This window comes from Cheilinus undulatus, linkage group 15, assembly GCF_018320785.1.
Source record: "Cheilinus undulatus linkage group 15, ASM1832078v1, whole genome shotgun sequence".
NCBI classification, from domain to species: Eukaryota; Metazoa; Chordata; class Actinopteri; order Labriformes; family Labridae; genus Cheilinus; species Cheilinus undulatus.
In genome coordinates, this window is record NC_054879.1 from 40,635,181 (window position 1) to 40,658,608 (window position 23,428).

The window sequence follows — 23,428 nt, forward strand, 5'->3', positions numbered from 1 at the left end:
AGTGACAAAAAGGATTAAAAGTAGCAAAAGATGGTGGAAATGAGAGATGAAAAGTGATTAAAGAGTGGCAAAAGGTTTTTAAAAGTGGAAAAATGTGTCAACAGAGGCAGAAAAAGGGATAAAGCTGCAAATCTTGGTTAAGAAAGGAAAAAAACTGACAAAATTGGTAAAAATTGGCAAAAATTGGTTAAAGGGGGCATATAGGCAGCTAAAGGAGTGAAAATGGTTTGAACAAACAAAAACTGTCTAAATGTGGCAGAAATTGATGGTAAAGATGGAGTTAAAAATGGAAAAAATGGGTTCTAAGTGAAAAAAGGATTAAATTAGTAAAATAATTGGTGAAAAGAGAGGCAAAAAGTTGTGCAAAGTGGCAAAAATAGGTTAAAAGAGGCAGAAAAAGGGATAAAGCAGAAAATACTGGTGGCAAAAGGTAAAAAACCAGTTAAAAAGTGGCAAAAACCAGCAGAAATAAAGGGTGAAAAGTGGTTGTGGAAGAAAAGTGGCAAAAATAGCATGAGGAGGCTGGAAATGGGCGAAAATGGGTGGTAAAAATAGTGAAAAGTGGTTAAAAAATAGCAAAATGGGTTAAAAGTAACAAAAAGGGGTTATAAATTGCAAAATAAGATTAACACAAATGGGTCAACCAGAGCAGGGTCTAGAGGAGACCGTCTGGTTCCATTTAGAAAAAGTGTCTTTGGGCAGTCAGTTTTTACTTATCGAGCATCTCAATCTTACCTCTTTTACTAAGCACTTAAAAATGTAGTTACTGGAGAATCAAAGCTGCAGTCACAATGAATGAATGGATTTACCATATCATGTGTATTGTCAAGTGTACTGGATGTAACTGGTGCTAGTTTTTTATGTAATGGGTTGTTGGGAATTTTGTTTGTGACTAGCCATTCTAGTGACTTTATATGCTTACATAAATGTATGTATGCAAATTTTGTGATATAGTGCATACATAATTAAACCTATGTATGCTAACCAGTGCATTAACACCTGCACACACACGTCTGTGTGTGCAAATTAAGTGCATTAGGGCAACATGCAATATACAACAGCACTTAAAAACTCTAGCACTTATGCATTTTAACAAATAAAGCACTTTAGCACATAAAGCACTTTAGCACACAGGCACTTTAACTTAACAAGCCAAATCCCCAAGGTTTTCTTTTCTTTTTTTTCTGATCTGTCATGAGTTTGTTGTCTGTCTAGGTTGTTTACTGTACTTTTCATTCTTATATGCTTTCTTTTATTCTCTACTTTTTATTGCTGTTGTACCTCTGTTTTATTGACTGTACAATGTTTACATCAACCTGCCCAGGGTCAAAGGACAGAAATTAGCCATTGGCTATAATCCTACATATTTACACATAAGTGTTTAATAATATGTACTGACCCTGTTATTTCAAATAAAATAAAATACAAAAATACAAAATACAAAATGGGTTAAAGGGGGCCAAAGGGGCAAAAATGGGCCGCTAAAGATAATCAATTCTGGCCAAATAAAATAGCAAAGTTGGTTTAATGTGAAAACAAATGTGGCAGGAATTGTAATGAAAAGGGGTTAAAAAGGTTCACAAATAAATAAATTCAACATCAGGACCCAGTAATAGCTGTTCACACTATTCAGCTTGAAAATAAAGTAACTGTTATCCAGGACGCTAGCACCAATACTACTGATTCAACATACATGCATGGACTTCATTAATAAATTGACACTGGAGAGCGCCGTTCTCTGGGTTTTTCAGGAGTCCAGTCAGTTCTGTGGGAAGTCCTGTGTATCACCACTCAGAAGTTTTGTTGTGGTTGATGTAAACAAAGCCTATCAAACACTGTGACGCCTACCCCGTAGCAGTAGCAGTACAAACTGAATAAAACAACATCAATCTTAATTCCAGTCTGTTATGTAACCTGCGATAAACTTCTCATTGGAGTTTTAATGTTGAAAATTAAATGAAAAGAAATAGAACCATGTAGCACCTACACCACATCTGCAGATTCTACAAAAATATCCCAATGTGCTTGATAGGCACACATTAGATCTTAAATTCAGCACTGTGTGACTTTTGTGAAAGAAATGTAACAAACCACAGGAGCTGCTTCAAAGAGAGATCCATCCCGGCAGGTTGCTGAGGGTGTGACAGGAGCTGCAGTTGGTCAAATGTCAGTTCTGACTATGTGAAGTCCACTGAAGGTCAGATGGAATGAGCTCAGCAGAAAAGTTCAATATCAGTACAGGGGGCCAGGTGGGAGGTGTTTGAGGAATGTCTGGGTTCAGGGCAGGATGGGATGAAGAGCGGGCAGTTTAGTGGACTCATGGTGGGCCAGGGGGGTCGCTTTGAAGATAAGGAGGGAGAGAGTCAACATCTTGGTAGTAGGAAAAAAATACAGGAAATTGAAAAATATCAAGGAGTTCAGGAATATGTGTGTAAAACAAACAAAACAAGTCCAGCTTATGCACAGTACTGCATGAATACATGATTAAGTAGTCCCACAGAAGTAAAAGGGAGAACGTTTGTGTGAGTGTCACACCATGTCAGGAAAATCAGAAAAGAGTTTCCAACTGGGAAAGTTTACTTGTGGCTCCATCAAAATCCTGTGAGGAAGTCTCCAATTGTGACAATTTGGGCCCTCCTGCTGACAGAGCATTGCCTTTATCTTTTTGCTGATTTTGTCCTGAAAAAAAAAACTCATTGCTTCCCTGTGGCGATCAAATGTAACACCCATCAAGAGTCCTTGAAAATGTTAACAAACAGTTTGGACAATTTGCTGCTCATTTCCTTACTTATTGATTCCTCTGAAACTTACCCTGTAGCAATGGTTTAAATCTATTTATCTGGAAGAAGACGGCCTTTTTCTTGATGGTCTTCTTTGCTTGTGTAGGCCATGAAGAGGCAGCGCTGTTGATTTCAGTCTGGTTAAAAACAGTTATAAATTCCTCACAGGAGCTTTAAGTCAGAGCTGAAACTTTTAAAGGCAGGGAAATTTAATTATATTTAATTGACTTGTCAAGTTCACACATTTGGGATCAGGCATGCCATCCACAAATGCAAGTTAAAGCTTTATCGTGCAAAGAAGAAGCCGGATGTGCACACAATCCAGAAATGCTGCTGTCTTCTCTGGGCCAGAGCTCATTTAAAATAGACTGAGGCAAAATGGAAAACTGTTCTGTGGTCAGATGAATAAAAATGTGAAATTCTTTATGTGGTTGCTGTGTGGACTAAAGAAGAAAGGGACAATCCAGCTTGTTATCAGTGCACAGCTCAAAAGCCTGCATCTCTGATGGTATGGGGTTGCATTAGTGCCTATGGTGTGGGCAGCTTACACATCTGGCGAGGGTATCAATGCTGAGAAGTATATAGATGTTTTAGAGCAGGGGTCCTCAACGTTGGAGTTAGGATCTCATTGGGGGTTGCGAGACACTAAGAGGGGGTCTCCAGATGCCTTAAAAAGACTACGAACATTTTTGAATTACACTGTTGCCACTATACACCAATTTTGCATAATTTTAACCCAATTTTCCCACTTTTTCCCACCAACTTTAACACATTTTTACCATGTTTTGTCAATTTTAAACACTTTCCATCACTTTTTTTCTGCCTGTTTTTGCCACTTCTAAACCAAATCTTGCCACTCTCTGCCTATTGTTGGTTGTATTAGAAGTCACATTTCACAATTTGATATACCCATTTGTGCCAGTTTCTGACTATTACTGATTCCACTAACCCTTTTTTACCCGTTTATATCAATTTTCATCCCATTTCACCAAGTTTCCACCTATTTCTGCCACTTTAACACCATGTCTGCCACTTTTAAATCTCATTTTACCACTTAATATGCACATTTTTACCACTTTAACCTATTTTTGCCTTTTTTGGGTTATTTTTGCCACTTTTTTGTAATTTTTGGCATTTCTAACCCATTTCTACTACTTTTAAAATCTAATTTCACCACCTTTCCCACCATTTTTTTTTCCATTATTAACCCATTTAAGCTATTTTTAACGTATTTTAATTCTGTTTTTAACAAAAGGATATGCACTTTTAAGAGGGCTTCTTACAACACAAATGAACTAAAAAATTTTCTTTGATATGAGTGGTTATTATTAAAAAGAGTGGTTATTATTATAAAGCGCTCCCATTTTCCCCCATGGGCGGCCTTGTCTGCACATGAATATTCTAGAATGTGCATGGCTGTGTTCAACCACCTTCAGGTACAGTGGGGGTCCCCGGTCACTGGCACCTGAAAAGGTTGAGAACCCCTGTATTAAAGCAATGCATGCTCCACATACCTCATCCATCACAACAACGTAGCTTTGCTGTAAAAGAGTCCGGGTGCTCAACTGGTCTGCCGATAGAAAACATTTGGTGCATCATACAAAGACCCAAAGCAGCTAGAATCCTACATCGGTCGAGAATGGGACAACATTCCTATCCAAAAACTCCAGCAACTCTTCACCTCATTCCCAGACATTTACAGACAGTTTGTCAAAAAAGAGAGGACTAAGGGTAAACATGGGCATGTCCCAACTTTTTTGGGATGTGTTGCTGACATTTAATTCAAAATGAACTAATATTTTAATGAAATGGTAAAACGCGTTAGTTTCAACATCTAGAATGTTGTTTGTTCTATTGTAAATTAAATATGAGTTTAGTGAGCTCAGTGTCCCAACTGTTTTGGAATTGGGGTCATAACTGTTGGTTTTAGGGATAAAAATGTGGTAATAATCAATGCACTACAGCCGTATTTCCAACTACTTCAATGTATTATGCTGCAGTTAATCCAACACCAGTAAAGCCTTGACACCGGTTCTCTACATCAGACAGTAAATGATTAAAAGGTGGCATGTAAGTTCAATCTTCTGGCTGTGTTTTGCTAGTTCTTTGACTTTCAATAATCAAGATTTGTGATTTGTTTTTTTTTTACTAAATCATACTATGTTTTTTGTTTACTGTAAATGACCTCTTGCAGTTCACGTGCAGTACTTCCGGGGGCCACTAGATGGCCGCCCCCCACACTTTGGGGACTACAGAATACTCTGCAGGTAATTTGTAGCGATATGTTTGATAGTTAGCAGTAGTTACAGTCAAGGCAAGTTGTCTGACTTCTGAGCAGCAAAATACAACCCATCATATTTATAGGACTGAGCATGGACTGTATCTTAAGGTTGGAGCGATTGCCGTCTCGGTATGATGCCAAAATATTTTTGCTAAAATACATGTCAGATCAATTTTTCTCAAACCAGGACTCTGTTGCAATAGTTTGGTTTTTTTACCCTGATTTCTGTGCAAGACTTCATCTTTCTGAGCAGCCATTTTAATTAGTTATTTGATACAAGCAAGAGTGGGCGTAGCGCCATGATCGACAGCCATATTGACAAATACAGTTCCTGCAGCAGTCTCCACTGGATAAGCAGGGTGAGGGAGGAAAAGTGAGAGAACATGTGATAAAAACATCAACACAGTCACTGAAAATTCTGCAAATGTGTCTGCTTCAAATCAACACAACAAGCTGTTCTGGAGAGGACTGTACTGACCTGAGGGATTTCTGCTGCTTTATCAGACAGTGTTATGCGTGGTTACATTAGCAAGCAGGGGAGGCTTTGGTAGTTTGGAGGCCGCGGGTTAAGACAAATATGACGCTTTTCCTCATTAAAAAGCAATTATTACAAGTGAGCAATAATAAAGCGTGTATTTTCAGGTAACAAAGTCAGAGATCAACAGGACGTACCCAAATATAACCAAATACTTGGGGTGGAACAGTTCCTTGAGGTCACGATTCTGGGGTCATGGTTCAGTAGGGGTTGAGTTCATCAGTTAATAAAAGAGCATAAAGTCTATGCAGCCTACACATGGTTTCATATGGTGTCATTTAGAACTACCTGTGATTGTTGGTACAGCCTGCGAGGGATTAAACATGAGAAACAAAGAGGGAAAAACAGATGCAAAATAAACACCAACACAGAAATGAATTGCCTAGTGTCTTATTGGAAATTAAATATGTGCTCTCTATTATGATTTATGAAGTGGGCTGTGATTCTTAACACAGCAGGTGCAGTGGTTACTCATGCAGAATCGCCACTTGTGAACATCAGTAAAGGACCTCAGACTGGTGGAAGCAGGATGGGATGTTGTACTGGAGCCTGAGCAGAGCACTAAAATACACATGTGTAGCTAATGTGTCTCTACTTCGACACAGCTATGCATAGTCTTTAAAATGCGTCAACGTATGTTATGTACTCAACCAGGGTTGCACACGGTTATCTGGTCAAACTGTAAAATTCATAAATCAAATTAGCCAGTACAAGATTTATAAGTTGGTTAAGCTAACCACCTGTCAATCTGTATAAACCTGAAATCCTGGTAGAATGTTCTTTTAAGATTATAATGAAGCCTCCAGCCACTAGGAGCCGCCATAATTTCAGTTAATGGCTGCTGCCTTCCTGTTAGAGCTTTCTCCGGCACTTCATTGGACGTAAATATGAGTAGCTTAGCGGTTAGCATGTTGGCTAGAGTGAAGCTTTGTGTCAGCACACTCAAATATAACTACTCAACTGAAGTGATGAGTAACAACAGTATGCACGATATTCATCTCCAAAGAGGAACAAAGGCTAACTGAGCTAGTTGCTAATGTTTGCCACACTCTACACGGCATATCAGGCTTGTCACATTGACCCTGTCATAATCTAACTGTTTTCTGAGCATTTTCTCCTCTTTAGACTAGTCAGTTATATTCAGTTCAACTGGCTGTTTAGTTGAAAAGGAAAATAGACGCCTGGGAACATCCTTATCTTCGACCATTTATATCCAGAGGCTGTTTAAACAGCATTGAGATGCTGAGGAGAGCAATAAGGAGCAGGCTGGTCCTGCAGCTATGCTGCTCTTGCTACAGGAGCTAATTTTCTACTCCCTGTGTTTTGTGATACCTGCTTTTCCCTCTTCTTTGTTAGCTGATCATAGCAGCTCGCAAACACTTAGGAGTAGTGTTGGGTATTGTTTGGCTTTTTCTGATACCAGTGCTAAATCAATACTTTTTAAAGCAAAAAGTGGTTTAAAAGTCAGCGGCTCTGTATCATCCATTTTTCTTTGGAGTGGCAGGGCAGGGAAGTACTGAAATAAAGCACCAAAATCTGTCTTGTCAGTACAGAAGGTATCAGGTATGTTGGTACTGGTACAAGTTTTTGATACTCAGCCCTAATCAGTATCATTACTCCCACCTAGATTGTCAGGTGAGTACCTTCATATGAGATATTTGTCGTTCATTTCCATTCTTTCTCTCAAAGGTGTCCAGGACTACCCATCTTCTTTGTTTTCATAGGTTTCAACATATGTTGTCAACTTAATTGTGAAAAAAAACACTACAAGTCCAAGATATAACTCAAGAGTGACTTTCTTGCTGCCAACCTTATACAACCTTAGGCTGATACCTTATTCTAGATGCACATATAATGACAGTATTTTGAGGGTCATTGAAGCATAGGGGTTCATGGTGTAACCACTTACTGTATGTCCATCAGCAGAGGAGGCGTTGTATCACTACCATGGTTTCATTAATTTGGCTTCAAGTGATATCACCAGCACAGTATGTCAGCACCCATCAGGAGGTATTTTGACTTCCCTTCTGTACAGCACAAGAGACAGAGATACATAGTCCATATTAGTACACAGTTGATAAGGTTGAAAACTTGACAATACAGAGGGAAAACTGCTAAAAATGTGTTGCATCTGAATGTAGCATCAAACTACACAAGATAACCAACGAATAATAAATAGAATTTAAATTAGCATTCACATTTAAAAGAAAGCAGCATGTCCACAGCAGGATGTGCATTTAACTGACTGATAACGTAAAGAATTCAGCAGCAGTAGTTTATAAAGAATAGCACATAATTATCCTGGGATCATTAATGTAAATCCATGTGGCAGCAGAGATGAAAAGCATGTAGTTCTGTGTCTTTATTTATGGAGCTGCCTGCTGTGGAGAAAGCTGCCCTGGGCACTCAGGCAGCCACGTGGGGGGTGTGAGGTGTCCTCGGTGATGGCCGATAATGTGGCCATCATCTTTTTCTCCCCACGCCTTCACGGGGACACGAGGGGGCCACAGATACCCGAGGAGGCATGTTCTCAGCCCGCCTGCTGTTAGAGTTCTTGTATCTAAAGATGTTTTTTTGTGCTCCTACAAACTCTCACATTCCTCTCCTGCAGCCTGTCCTCAGTCCTCCTCATGTAACAGTTTTTTTCTCCCTCTTCTGCTTCCCCTCTTACCCACCACAGTTGCTCTTATAGTCCCCGACATAAAATACCTCTTTTAGTCGCTCAGCAGAGCCTACAATTCAAGGCAGATCTTGGACTTGTTGGAAAAACACAGCACCTCCCTGGTGGACAGTGTGCTTTAGGAGATTATGCATGATGCAGTATCTGTGCTGCCTTCAATGTCATCCCCTTTCTCTTAGCCAGTTAAATTCTTCAAAGTAGCTGCTTTGAGTCTCATCTGACCTTCTCTGTCAGAGCACAGACTTATAAATAGGTTTTTAACTTCTAGGCAAGGTAGACGCAAGGAAACAGTGATTCACACTAGAAAAGCCAGAATTACAAACCTAGAAAGACCATGAGAGGTCATTTTGACTGCTAGATTACAACTCTGTTATTTCTGATGAAAGATATACAGTATAAACAAAATGTTGGGATACCTTTGAAAGAAATAATACGGCAAGAGCTAAGCTACAAGCTATGTTAAAGCAACACAGCAAAAGAAACTTGCCGCGTTAACCTCCAGCATTTCCATTAAAGTTATTTGCTTGGGATGTCTGAAGAATTTGCTTTGAAATTTTTCAGGAATTTTCATTTAAATTTTTTGGGATCTTTTGGGGGGTTCGTCCATCCATTTATCCATCTTCATCCGATTATCTGGGGCTGGAGTTGTGGGGGTAACAGGCTGAGCAAGTCCACCCAAATGTGCCTCTCCCCAACGACACTTTCCAACTCCTGCTGGGGGATCCCAAGGCGTTCCCAGACCAGACAGGATACGTAATCCCTCCAGTGCATTCTGGGTCTTCCCTGAGGTCTCCTCCCAGCTGGACATGCCCGAAATACCTCCACGGGATGTCTGAACTCCTTACCCCATCTCTAAGGCTGAGCCCAACCACACAAGGGGTTTGTGTGCTTTGAATTTTTGAAATTGTTTTGGTACTTTCATTGTAATTTTGGGAATGTATTTTTAAAGTTTTGGGAATTCTATTGGACATTTGGGTGGGGAATTTCCTTTTAAAATTTGGAAATTTGGGGGAAATATCTTAGAAATTTTGGGTGGAGTTTGTTTTAAAATTTGAGGGAAACTGCCTCAGAAAAAAAAATGAAAATAATAATAATAATAATAAAAGATAAAATAAAATATATATATATATATATATATATATATATATATATATATATATATATATATATATGTATATATTTTGTGTTTATTTATATATAAATGCATCAATGTGAAAATTAGGGTCACCAAAATGACCATACATGGTTCTTTAACCATTTATAATAAAAAAGAAATATTTCTATAAACACACGTAGAGTCAAAAGATAATTTACTTGCACATAAAAGGTAATTTGAATACAACTTTAAATATTTATTTTATACACAGAATCACGAGGGGTGGGAATCACTAGTGGCCCCACTACATGATATTATCACAATTCTTGGGCCACAATTCAATATTATAGTCATTTTAAACATTTTGCAATACAGTGAGTATTGAGATACCATATACTGCGATATATTAATATTTATTTAACTATTTAGCTGATTCAGCATTAGTCTTGCCCTCGTGTTTGTCGTATTCCTGCAGTATTTTATTTTCATGTAGCACTTCTTGCAAACCTCATGTCCATCTCATTTGTGCCCTGCTTGATTTTTTCTCCCACTCTTAATAATTACTTTGGAGGTACATAATGAAGCCAGTATCTCAGTTATCTGAGATGCCTGCAGTGTCTCTTTAAAGGTTCACAGACATCAGAGTTGATGAGGTTGTCTTTAGATTCTGACCTCCATTGGGGGAAAGTTATGATTGGCTTAAGAATACTGTATATGTAGAGGTGGTATGACTAGTTTAACTCATAATTCCAAATGGAAACCTGAGAAAACCACAAATATTGAATTAATAAGTAAATTTAGGCAGTGATGAGACTCACAGTGGAAATAAAACCTGATCAAAGCTGTTAAAATATAATAAAACTGTTTGACGTTGTAAAACTGATTAAAATTACATATATTTCTCTATTCATGCCATTTTTCCCCTCATCATTCCATCAGAAAACATAAAATATCCTATAAATCAAAAATACTGAATCTCTCATGAATTTAAGCAGAAAAATATTCTCAAAGTAAAAATAAAAACTGCTATGACCACAGAAGAACCATAAAACTGGATGAGATCATAAAAAGGACCAAAGTCACACCTTTTTTTACTATTTATTTTACCTGAAAGTTTCAGCCAAATTCTAAAAGTTACCACTGGATCACTCTTTATTTTCTTTACAAACATAGAGTTGTTGCCAACATTATAATAAGTTTATTTGTCTAGAAAATACCCATAGTATGCCTTGATGGATAAAATGGCCATAATCCTCTAAAAGTCTGAATATAGACAGCTTTTTTTCCCGTCTAAATAGGCACATGATCAAATGCAAGAAATCCTATGCAAACAAAACCTATGACATTTAGCACTACTATTCTCTATATAATGTGGGAATTTCATCGACTTATCACCGTTAGTTCTGATGTTAGAATCAGTTGTTTGGGACTAAAAGAGACGTAAAACTGTATTTTTCAAGTTCTGGAGTAAAGAGGAAGGACGCTCTTGGCAACTGCTGATTGGTTGGATGCTGTGTCACTTTCTGTGACACTGATTGATCTCCACTGATCAGGTAAGAGTATCGTTCAGGTGCCACTGTATCACAGAGAGTTGTGGGGATGCCATGAAGGAAGATGGCATCCGCCTGCAGTCTTACTAAGTAGAGGGGTCATATTTTCTATGCAGTTTGTGCAATTTGTAGAAAAAAACATTTAAATTAAAATACAGATTCTTGTAGGAAAAGTCCAGGACCAGCAGCATTGTGACTATTCATTCAGCATTGTTATAAAAAATGTGAAAACAAGTCAAAGCATCTGCCATGGTCTTTATAGTGTTAAAGGATTTTTTTTTTTTAAGTAGGCCACATGTGCACATATTCACAGGAACCTGCATTTTAAAGATCAAAATAATAACAAAGCCTAATGCTTGACATGAGGCTCTTAAAGTATCTGTGTTGTCTTGTTCTGTGCAGTGCAACCTCCTGCCTGATGCAACAAAGGCCTGCAGGAGCCCTGACAGCGATGTTCACGCCAGACTATGGCAGCACAGTTCACTTGGATGTCGAGTGTTCTTGTAAGCTCCAGCTGGACACAGTTGACAAAGTGAGGACGCACCATCTGCAAGGAAACATATATCAGAGGCGCTACCCATCATCCTCTGTGGCACGGCTCCAACTCCATTTGTGTATTCCTGACCTTGAAGCGCATAATTGTTAGTCATCATCATTTTCTTGCAGTCATTTGTTATGCTGATTCCTCAGGTGCACGTGCATGTGTGTGGGAAGAGTGTGCTATCCTCTGCTCCCAGTTGGTGAAGATTATGTTCAGTGTCATGGAAGACTTGGAGAGACATTAAATGAGGGTCCTATCGTGCATTGCCTGCATGTGCCTTGTGGTTCCCATGCCGATTGTGGCCAGAGATTAACATGGATTATCATTGTGCAAAGATGCAGACATATGTGGAGACATACACAAAATGCAAACACGCAACATTCCCGAGATAAAATCTAAAAGAATATTTAATACATATTAAATAAATATTCATTCAGATACTGGTGGAGACAGCTATTTTGGTGAAAATAAGATACAAGCCATGCAGCTGCACAATTTGCCACCAACATAAATGCTAATATATGCAGAAAAGAGGTGTAATGATGGGGTTTATCTAATGCTGAGACTGTAGCTCAATATGCAGCGCAAACCTCTGAAGGCAAAGAGGAAACAGAAGCACAAATGAATTGCATGCAGCATGAATACAGCCTTCATACTCTTTAATGTGAGCCACAGGCAGTGTCCCTGATGTGCCTGCTCTAGTCCCATGTGAGCAAGAGCCAAGCGGAGAGGATGATGGATACGGCTCCGCGAGGACATGGCCGTAGCCGACCACACTTGACGTGATTCCACATGAGTGGCAACACATCAGGTCAGGATGGGACATGACTGGTCTTTTTCCTTTAGCCTACCTTTTGCTCTTGCTGAACCCCGTTGACATTTTGTATGCAATGTGCGAGTTCAGATCTGATAAATTAAAATGAGAGCTGAATAATTAACTGTAATTATACCTCTGTGAACTCCTAACAGGCCTGTTTGGTTTTCATTAAGATCAGGTTGAAATGCACTCTGTGTGACTCCTGTCTCTCTCTCTCTCATTTTAATCAACCAAGAGGATAATATCTCCCCTTTCTGAGCGCTTTTATTTTCATATTACTCTGCCAGAACACTTCATCAATACACTCGCTTCTTTAGGGAGATTCTTGGTGAGTCCACGCAGAGGATGACAATATTACTAAGGCTGCAGAGCACAGGACATATCATCTGCGTTTGATGAGTAGCAAAGAGATCGGTGCGACAGTTCACTCAACTGGATTTTGACCGCGTATTCTGCCTGAATCGCTGGAAAATCTTAGACCTGAATCCAGGAGCAGTTTAAGTAATTTAGAAGCCCCAAGCAAAGAGCAAAGAGAGACCTTTCCCCATCTGGCTTAAAGCAGACATTGCTAAAGGAAAAAAATAGAAGCATTTCTTTTCAATTAACAAAGCCACTGAATTACATAACTACAAGACATACCCTGATGTGAGCAAGCGACCTTGCTCATCACTTCTTGTATGAGTAACAATAGAACTCAAAGTCTGCATGTCTCAATAGTGACACATCTCAAGGCAAGGTGTAGAAATAATTATGAGTGCACTGCAGGTGTAATATCAGCTCTTTTTACTTATGTTATGCCATTTAACCACACAGTAATACTTTATTTCATCAATTTGATAATTCTATATGATTCTACCTTGTGATAATTTGCTCAATATGAAGACACAGTGGACTTTTTAATGGGGTTGATCTCAGAAGCACCTCCAAGGATCCTTCCCATGGAGTTTTTGGTCTACAGTAACACACACCAGTCCCTGCTGCTGAAAAACACCCCCACGACATGATGCTGCAAACACCATGCTTCGCTGTTGGGACACCATTTTGCAGGGGATGAGTGATGCCTGGTTTCCTCCAGATATAACATTTAGAATTGAGGCCAAACAGTTTAATCTTGGTTTCATCCTTCAGGCGTGTTCTAGCAAACTCTAAGTGGGCTTTCATGCATTTGGAGGGACTTCTGTCTAGCCACTCTGCCATGAGGCCTAGATAGGCGGAGGGCTGCAGTGACGGCTGTCCTTCTGTAACTTTGTCCCATCTCTGCACAGGATCTCTGGAGCTCAGTCAGTGACCATCTGGGTCTTGGCCACCTCTCTTACTAAGGCCTTGTGTTAATTATGACAGCTATTTATAATTCTAGTCTAAGTCTTAGTCTTTTGATCACATGCCTTGTAGTTTTAATCACATTTTAGTCATTTCTACCCTTTTTAGTTTTAGTCTAGTTTCAATCAACAACAACTAGAAACATTTTCGTCTCGTTTCAGTCCACAAAAAGTTCTAACATTTTACTTTCAGTCCAAGCATTTATTCTCTTGCTTAAATCTGGTACCAAGTCATGGTAGTGTGTTCTATACACCCTGCCAAACCTGGGGTCGCAGCTTTCTACAGCAAAGAGATAAAGCGATACATCTGCATTGTTTCTTGACAGATTTACCCGCAGTGGAGAAATGCCATGGATTTTGAATGTCTGACGAAAACTACATTACATTTTAGTCTAGTTTTAGTCATCTTGACGAAAACTAAACTTACTTTTGGTCAGTTTTAGTCATCACAGATCTTTTTTTGTTAGTCTTAGTCTAGTTTTTGTCATGAAAAACGCAAACATTTTTAGTCTTAGTCGACCAAATTAACACTGCTAAGGCCCTACCTCCACAGTTGCTCAGTTGGCTGGGTGACCAGTTCTAGAAGAGTCCTGGTTGTGCCAGCTTTCTTACATCTAAGAAATATTGAGGCCACTGTGCCCTTGTAGCCTTCCCAGATCTGTGCCTTCCTTTCTGAGCTCTGGCTTTGACCTCATGTCTTCGTTTTTTTCTCTGATAAGCATCACCAGCTGTGAGGCCTTGTATAGAGGGGTGTGTACATTTCCAAAGCATGTCCAATCAATTTGGTTTACCAGAGGTGGACTCCAATCAACATCTCAGCAACGATCGAGAGAAATGGGAGGAACCTGACCTGAAGTTCAAATTTTGTTGCAAAGAGTCTGAATATTTACGTCAGTGTAATATTTCAGGTTTTTGCCATTATGAGTCATTATGAGTGTAGATTAATGAGAACAACTGTATTTTAAAACAAAAACATCAGGCTGCAACATAAAGGGGGAAAAATGAAGGGGGTCTGAATACTTTCTGAATGCACTGTTGCTCACATTTGATGCACACTGAACTATGCCTTGATTTCATATACAGTTTCACTCTTAGGCAAAGGTAGCTATCTGACTGGATCTTTCATGCTTTAAGGGGCCTGATTCTATAGTATTATATTGTATTTACACATCAGATTTGAGAAATATGCCCAATCACTTTTAGTGATTTAAACATGTATTTTGTATGTAAATAAGGGTCTGAGTGAATAAGATAGCATCAAATAGATGTTAATTATTCATAAAGTCCCTAGGGTGGGCCCCTGGCTACAACAGCAAGGTTCAAGCCAAGCCTCGGAACATCTTCATATCAAGCAAATTGCATTATAAGTTAGGTGGATCCCTATAGACTTATTGAATGAATTATATCAGTATAAATCAGCGTTTCCCACAGATTGACACTATAATGGGTAGTACGGGTGCCAAGAGGGGTCATCTCATCCCAACTTGTTTTGCATCTTTTGTATACATTATTCATCAAGCATTCATTTATATGCCATAAAAGGATGCTCGAGTAACATCACTTGCCTTTTGAGGTGTTTCTCTCGGTATTCTATAAATGTTGCAGGTGAGCTTTCATTCATGAGATAGCCTGTTACAACTCTCACCCTAGAGTGCAGGAGTGCAAGGTAATAACGGCAGCAAGCTGCAGCACAGAAAATGTTTAAACAACGTTTATAGAAGCACAATATTACATGTGAGGCCTTGTTCCTCAAGCAGCGCATTTATTATATCAATCATATGTCATGATATTGCTAAAATGGGCAGGTCAACTGAAGCCAAACTGATAGCCCAATTACGAGCCGTCATAGAGTAAAAAGTGGCAGCTCTTCTTGCTGAGACAAATTTCCTGTTATCCTCATATTGATACTGTAAGGTATAAATAGTTGTGTAATTATTTCCAAAAATGGAAATATTGCTAAAGATTGTAACACAACAATGTGTCATTTCCTGTAATTTCAGGTGTTTTCTGCTAAGGATGGAGCAAAGAGACAAAGAGTTGGGAAACATCCAAAAATAAAAATCATACACCAACCCCTGCTACAGGCAGGTAGTTAGTAACTCAGTGAATAACTTTACTAATGGCTTTCTTCAGTGGGCAGAGCCATATTTGTTGAGGGCAACGTTTAGATGCAAAGCACTGTGGGAGTTGTAGTCGACCAGTTGCTTCTCTACTGCCTAAAAGAACGGCACAAATGAATCTAACAAAAAAACGCATGGACTTTCTTTTGTATTTATTTACATATTTTGAAAACCATTAGTCACAGAATGTTTATTTTTTCACTGTTTTGTCCCCACGTGATGTGAGAACAAGTCTATGCAAAGAAAAGGCTTTGTCACTATTGTTTACTGTGTTATCAATGAAAATCTTTGAGTTTCAAATTCCTATTTGTTTTTTTATTTTGTCTTTAGAGTCTTATAACTTTTTCATAATTCAAGTGAAATTACTGTTGTAGATATATTCTTAAAGCCCCGGTTGTCCTGAAAAGAAAGATGTATTGAACTTGTCTGTGCACAACAGGGTTGATGTTTTACAAGCTTTTTTAAGAAAAAGTCCAGGCGAGACATTATGGTGAAAAAATAGCTGTGAGCTCTAAGGGTTAACCCTTAATATCCTTAAGGTGAGGCGTATGAAAGTGGCCCCACCATCCTTATATAAGTTTGGACACCCCTGAGTTACAGCCTGCCTACAGACATGTTAAAATATTTGGATAATTTGAGCTATGAGGCTCTCCAATAGGCTGAAGCACTATCTGGACATCTATATTTTAGATTTGGTTCTGCTCTGTAGATTTTTCACTTTCTTCCCTGAAAAGAATGGCTTCAGAAATATTTGTTTACTTGCTATTATTGCTTATGGCTAGAAGAAAGGAGGGGTGTCATACCGGGGTTTGCCCGGGGCCTCCAAATTCCCCAAACCGCTCCTGCTCAAGGCCCTTTTGTGCATGAGGCCCCAGGCTGTTGCTTACCTTTGCCTAAAGGTAAAACCGCCTGTGACTGCATGATTTATTTTGAAAAAAGAGGCTACAGTTTGAGCACCATGACGAGATTAGCAGCTTTTTCTTTCTCTTTTTTTTTAAGGTGAAAGGTCTAAAAATAGCACTGATGTTGCATTAAAAGCTGCTCTGCTTGTGTGATGTTGCACAGATGTAATGAGTTCAGGTCAGGTCGAAACACATTCAGACTCATTGTCACCCATGTTTGAGAGCATATTTCTCTCTCTGTGGGTACCTAACATCACAGGATAGATTATTTCCCCCTCTCTGTCTGTGGATGAATAAAATGATAAGCGGTTTAGGAGACAGCTTGAGCTGCGCGCTCCTACAACTGTGAATTATTGATTCTTTTTATTTCGCGGGGGGGGGGGCACGTTTACTCCGGGTAGGTCAACATCTTTTAAGGGGGTGTATCTCCGTAGGATGCTCCACTGAGCTGATTGTTTGTGCATGAAATGACTTGACAACCTCCCGACCACCGAGTTGTGCGTGCGTGCGTGCGTGCCTACGTCCGTGCGTGAGTGAGAGAGCGAGAGAAAAAGAGCGCGCGAGAGAGAGAGAGAGGGAGAGGGAGACAAGGGGGGGAGTAAGCAACTTTGTTACCAGGCATAGCTGTGTCTCCTCCGGCACAGCGTGGCTAAAACAGAAGCGTTTGGCAGTTATGGTTCATCAGCGTTTCTTGCTTCCTCTCCGGTGCGTAATGCGAACGTGCGCGCGTTAAATAGATCCTCTTTGCTTTTGTCGCTTTCACGGATTAAAAGAAAGAAATGAAAGACGCGCCGAAACACCTAACGAGACTACATCTTCATCAATGAGCGGGAGGTATGTATTTGTAGCTGGAGTTAGAGAAGAGATTATGTAGGCTGTCTTATGTTTGACAAGGCGTGCACTATGATGCACAATCCCCAGCTAACAATATACATTTAAATAGCTTTAAATACAAAGCAGTGTCTAATTGCATTTCTCCTTCCTTAACTAGCAAACCCGATATGGCTTCCTCCCCCCTCAGAGCAGATTTAGAGCATTGTTTTGTGCTTATGTCTCGCTTTGACCTTGCTTTTCTCTGTTATTTACATAGCTTGAAGGAGTTGCTTTCTGCCCTGCTTTGTTTGAGCCATTTTCTATCAGCAGCCAACAAAGCCAGAAGTTACCTCTGGGTAACAGCAAATGAAGCTTTGACTCATGCAGGCTGCTGCTTGCTCTGTCTGTGTGTGTGTGTGCAAGTTGCTCCCACTGCCTGTTTGACAGCACCATGTCTGTGTGTGTCTCTCTCATTTCTAGATGACATTGAGGATATCTTTGCGGGAACTGTGAGCTTGGCCATCATTTTTGCAGGAAAATGCATCTTTGGATTTCGTATGTTTTGCTAAGTGCGACGACAGTGTGCACTGTGGAGCTGTTTGGCAGCTACGGGGAGATTTGTCAAAGACTGTGTGGCTGTGAGGAGAGAGAGGGGATACTGACAGTGAGCTGTGAAAACAGAGGAATTGAAAGTCTCTCAGACATAAGCCCAGTGTTCTTCCCCCAGTATCATCTGCTGCTTACAGGGAACCGTTTGAAAAAGCTGTCTGCCAATGATTTTGTAGACTACAAAGGACTTACAATACTACATCTTGGAAATAACGACATATCTGAGGTGGAAGCTGGAGCTTTTAATGGACTTCAGGGATTAAAACGATTACATCTCAACAATAACAAAATCGATGCCTTGAAGGAAGAGTTTTTCTTCGGCCTTGAAAGTCTGGAGTATCTTCAAATTGATTATAATTCCATCACTCATGTGGCACCAAACGCCTTCAGCAGACTTCGACAACTGGAGGTCCTGATCCTAAATGACAACTTAATTTCAACACTGCCTGTGAACATTTTCCAGTACGTACCATTGACTCATTTGGACTTGCGGGGGAATCAGCTCAAAGTGCTTCCATACTTGGGTCTGCTTGAGCACATGAACAGTGTTGTGGAGCTGCAGCTCGAGGAGAACCCGTGGAACTGCTCCTGCGAGCTGATAGCGCTGAAAACCTGGCTGGAGAGCATTTCTTACACGGCCTTGGTCGGGGATGTTGTATGCGAGTTTCCTTTCCGGCTTCACGGGAGAGATCTCGATGAGGTTTCAAAGCAGGAGTTATGCCCGAGGAGAGCCATCGCTGAATATGAGATGCCACCGCTGCCACATCTGAGCACTGATGCATACTATAGGACACCGCCATCTTTAGTCACAGCTTCCTTAACATCATCTGGGATTGCACGGTCTTCATCGAGGCCCACCAAGGGACCACGCCAGTCAGGAAAATTAAAATCAAGACCAACTATTCGCAGCCCATCGAACAAGCCACAAAATTATGGGCAGATCATTTCATATCAAACCAAATCTCCTGTGCCTTTAGACTGCCCTGCTGCCTGCACCTGCAATCTTCAAATTTCAGACCTTGGCTTGAATGTGAACTGCCAGGAGCGAAAGATTGAGCACATCTCTGACTTAGAGCCCAAACCTTACAATCCCAAAAAGATGTACCTGACTGGGAACTATATCCCTGTGGTGCGTCGATCAGATTTCACTGAAGCAACTGGATTAGATTTACTTCATCTCGGTAATAATCGAATAGCACGCATACATGACAGAGCTTTTGGCGACTTAAAGCACCTAAGAAGGCTGTACCTCAATGGGAATTTGATAGACCATCTTACAGCTGAGATGTTCTTCGGTTTAGAGAGCCTACAGTTCTTGTATTTAGAGTACAACGTCATTAAGGAGGTCGCTGCTGACACCTTTCAGAGCGTGCCCAAACTGCAGCTTCTTTTTCTGAACAACAACCTCTTAAAAACTCTACCAGTCGGGACATTTACCGGCCTGACGTTAGCCCGACTGAATCTCCGCAACAACCATCTGAGGTACTTACCTGTAAGTGGTGTTTTAGATCAGCTTACAGCGCTTGTGCAAGTCGATTTGTTCGAGAATCCCTGGGATTGCTCTTGCAGCATCCTGGAGTTAAAGATGTGGCTTGAGCAGCTTAGCACAGGGACAGTTGTAAACAATGTCATCTGTGGGTCGCCTAAGAAGCTGGCAGGGGAGGATATGAGATACATCAAGACAGCTAATTTCTGCCCTAATAACTCTGATATACTTGCCTCTATGATCCCACCCTCGGAAGAATCTTTTCCTGGCAGCACTATCACCATAGAAACATCGTTGGACTCGGACACACAATACAGCGCCATTCCTTTATCTGTGATGATTCTTGCCCTTCTGCTCATGTTCATTATGTCCGTGTTTGTGGCTGCAGGAATGTTCGTGGCAATGAAGAAGAGACGTCAAAAGAGTCAAAACAAGCAGAATAACACGATGAATGCTTGCATCAGCTCTCTTAACATGGAGTACGGCCTTTACAAAAAGGGAGCCATTCCCAAAGTCAGGACATCTGCTGGGCATGTGTATGAGTACATCCCACCTCCCACAGACTCCACATGTAGAACTACTGCCCACACCCCCACGGACAGCAAGTCAGTGGATGGTGTTAGAGACTTCGACGAGCTGAGCGGCCCTTTTCTGGGTAACTCAGATGAAGAGGCAGCCAGTAATGTAATAAGCTCAGAATACAGTGCCGCGACTCCCGAGCCTCTTAACAAGCCGTCCACCCCCCACCGAGATGATCTGTGCTACTACAGAGACGTACTCGAGCCTGACAAGCACACACGCTACAGCAATACACTCTCATGCAAGCATACGGCTCACTCATCGAGCCAGTATACCTCAGACTTTGATGCAAGGCATCAGTATGTGCCCCCAGACAGAGTGCAACAGACTATACTCTATTGTACAGCGCCAAGTACTGTTTATGTGGAGCCCAACCGGAGCGAGTACTGGGAACTGAAAGCAAAGCTTCATATTGATCCGGATTATCTTGAGGTTCTTGAAAAACGAACAACTTTTACACAGTTTTAAGAGAATCGGCCTGTATGGATGCACTGATGCAACGTGTCCATTCAATCAGGAAACTGAACATGTGTGAAACAAAGACTCCGAGCTACATTATGCATTTGTTTGAATCATGCCATGCAGGACTGAATATTAAAGGGGAAGACGACTCAGTGCAGAATCACTTAACCCTTGATCCCTGTGGTGTTACACAGTGTGTTTTAAATCTGTAAATACGAACAAGCGACGAGAGATTCAGGGCTCTTATGACTCACCCCGCCATAGAATAAACCCTGGAGCTGTTTCTTTGACAATAATGTGAGACAGAGCTTTCACCTCAGATTAGCTACACTTCATAAGTGTTAATGAACCGAGCATATAATACATTTGAATCCCAAAATAAACCAGGTTTTCGTTACAGTCGCCCTTTCATGCCTCCCAGTTCTGTCTTTACAGATTTTTTCCAAATGAAACTCAGACATGAGACTAAATCGAATTAGTTCCGCAAGTTAGATCTGGGTGTAGGTGTTAGAAAAATAAGGTCACATGGCCTACACATCTGTTTGGAACTGTGCTGTAGTGAAAAATGACAGATTGATTGAGATAGTTTGTCCCTCAGAATGCTCAGCTTGAGGATGATCATATTAAAAGTCATATTATAAATAAATTCCGATGTAAAACCTTAAATCACAGATTATGAGGCCAGTAAATCTCTGCTGTCTTTTTTGCAGATTTGGGGGAGAATAATTCATGTAACCTACAACTTAACTGACCCAGTGCTTGTACTGTAGTCTGTGAGAGTCGGTGGTGATCCTGCAGAGCCTCCCCAAATCCCAAACCACTACACTCGTGGATTGTGGACACATGTTGCACTTTTATCGAGTTAAATATTCATGTATTGAAACTGTACTCAGAAATGTAAGTGTAATACTGTAATCTCAACTGTATTCAGATGAATTGCAACTGAAACAGGATTAGATTTAAATGCAAATATGACACTAATGGAAACCTAAGGGATTTTCTGCTTGAATAGACAGCTTTTGAAATTGGTTAACTATAATGACTTTCTCTTTTTGCTCCACAACTAAAACTCTTTGCAGAAATTTATGTATGCAAAAATTGACCCTCGGAAGAAAACATTAATGTAGGGATGCATGTTATTATCAGCATAATGGCAGCAGTGGCAGATAATAGGTTAAAAAGGTAGTGGGAGCCATGTCGGCAGTGTGGGTTGTGCTTTTCAAAGAAAATTACTATTTGAAAGTCAGTGAAGAGAAAATTCCAAGACTCTAAGACGTGGGCTGGTGCATACTCTACATCTGTTAGCTCAATGCTAAACCATTATTGAAATTGCCATAATGGGCGGAAAAATTAAGCACTGCTTGGTGCTAATTTTAACTTAAATGATTATCACTGTACCTGCCAGGGATCTCTATATACCTGAAACAGCCATCAGGTAAAATTAACCTATTATTTGAGTGCATTGATTTTCATGGATAGTGCTGATCAAAAACAATTGGGAATATGGTTTCCCTTGGCAACATCTTTTATTTATCCGCTGGTATGAAATATAACAGAGGGAAAATGAATGGTTTCTTGGGTGAATTTTACCCACATTGCTGTTTTACGTATAGAGGGATATTTATAAAAAAAATTGGTTTCATGCGAACAACAAACTAAACTTGGGAACAATTAATGAACAGCCTTGGGTAAATTTTACCCGATTGGGTTCTAGTGTTAATTTGCCTGACAACACTAAGATAATTGCTTGAATAATTGATCATTTACATAAAAATGTTCAATAAAATACAAGATATGGAGACTACACTTATGATGCACAACTGTTGTAAGTGTCCAATAAGTGATGTCTTTAGTTCACTGCTAGCTACTGATCGAAGTGCACGTTTTTTTGCAAAGGTGTCAGAAAATGATGAGCTTAAAAGTTTCAGCTAATCATAAGAAATGTTGGTTTCCAACTAACCCTAACCCTGTCTCCACAAATGTGCTTGTGTTTTTCGTTTTGATCAGGAGTCAGAAGTTTTGGGATAACTATGGCACACATTTTTGTCACCTTCAAATTGTGATGCAAAATTTGCCAAACTGTCACTGGAGACCATTTCTGCTTTCACTCTTACACTGAGTCATCTATCATTTTGATTTGTTGAATGTTTTTAGACGTTGTTGATGTGCCTGGGTGTCCTGCACGTTCTTCGCCTTGGACATCCTCTCAGCCTTCACAGAACCTTTTGTGCCATTCATGCAAAATGCAGTGTTCCCCATACACCTCAGTTAAAAAAGATTTGGCTGCCTTTTTGTTCCGTTTCAACAAAAATTTCAAGTTAATGTATTGCTCAACTTTTAAAGGTCACATTATGCACTTTTTCAGGCCTTTCTAACAAAACATGTGCCCCTCATGATGTCATTAGGTGAGTTAGCGACCCCCCCCAGGTTCGGTTGGCCGCCCTTCGGAGGAAAATTCCACCCTCTTCTTCTGGTCCATTAAGCCACACCCATTTCTTTAGAGGAGGCGGGGCCAGGGCGGAGTCGGACAGCTTAATAACATTTAAAGCCACTGACACAGAAACAGCTCATTCTGAGCAGGGCTGAAACCAAGGGTTTTTAAACATGCAAAAATCCAATACTGGAAACTTTACAGGCGTGGGGACCTGAAACCAATATAAACTTGTCGTAAAGGGGTAAAATATGTTGCCTCTAAGCTAATCATTTTCCAATGCCTTACCACATACATTTCAATCAGTAGCTAACAGTGAACTAAAGACATCAGTTATCGTAAACTTGCGTGTGTGAAGACCCAACCTTTCATATATAGCACTGGGTGTGAGTGTGGACCACGTGGTCTTACCCTCATAAGTGCAGTC

The 23,428-nt window shown here is 40.2% G+C and overlaps 1 protein-coding gene and 1 long non-coding RNA gene across 2 annotated transcripts in view; one reads left to right on the forward strand and one right to left on the reverse strand.

Annotated features, from left to right (window-relative positions):
- Positions 1-419: 419 nt before the first annotated feature.
- The window catches only part of LOC121522153, an 82,159-nt gene continuing 59,150 nt past the window's right edge, over positions 420-23,428 (reverse strand). Inside the window, exons 4-5 of the long non-coding RNA XR_005992953.1 lie at positions 7,506-7,623; positions 420-2,339 (exon numbers count right to left, since the gene is read on the reverse strand). This is a non-coding gene — a long non-coding RNA (uncharacterized LOC121522153). The remainder of the gene's footprint in view (positions 2,340-7,505; positions 7,624-23,428) is intronic.
- On the forward strand, positions 17,261-20,689 carry slitrk5b (SLIT and NTRK-like family, member 5b). The gene is made up of 2 exons (XM_041806273.1): positions 17,261-17,455; positions 17,915-20,689. Exon 2 carries the CDS (start codon positions 17,973-17,975, stop codon positions 20,574-20,576), a length of 2,604 nt encoding a protein of 867 aa, XP_041662207.1. The 5' UTR covers positions 17,261-17,455; positions 17,915-17,972; the 3' UTR covers positions 20,577-20,689.

Excerpts from the sequence above, each read along its gene's own strand:
- slitrk5b (XM_041806273.1), top strand. The coding sequence starts at position 17,973 with ATGCATCTTTGGATTTCGTATGTTTTGCTAAGTGCGACGACAGTGTGC.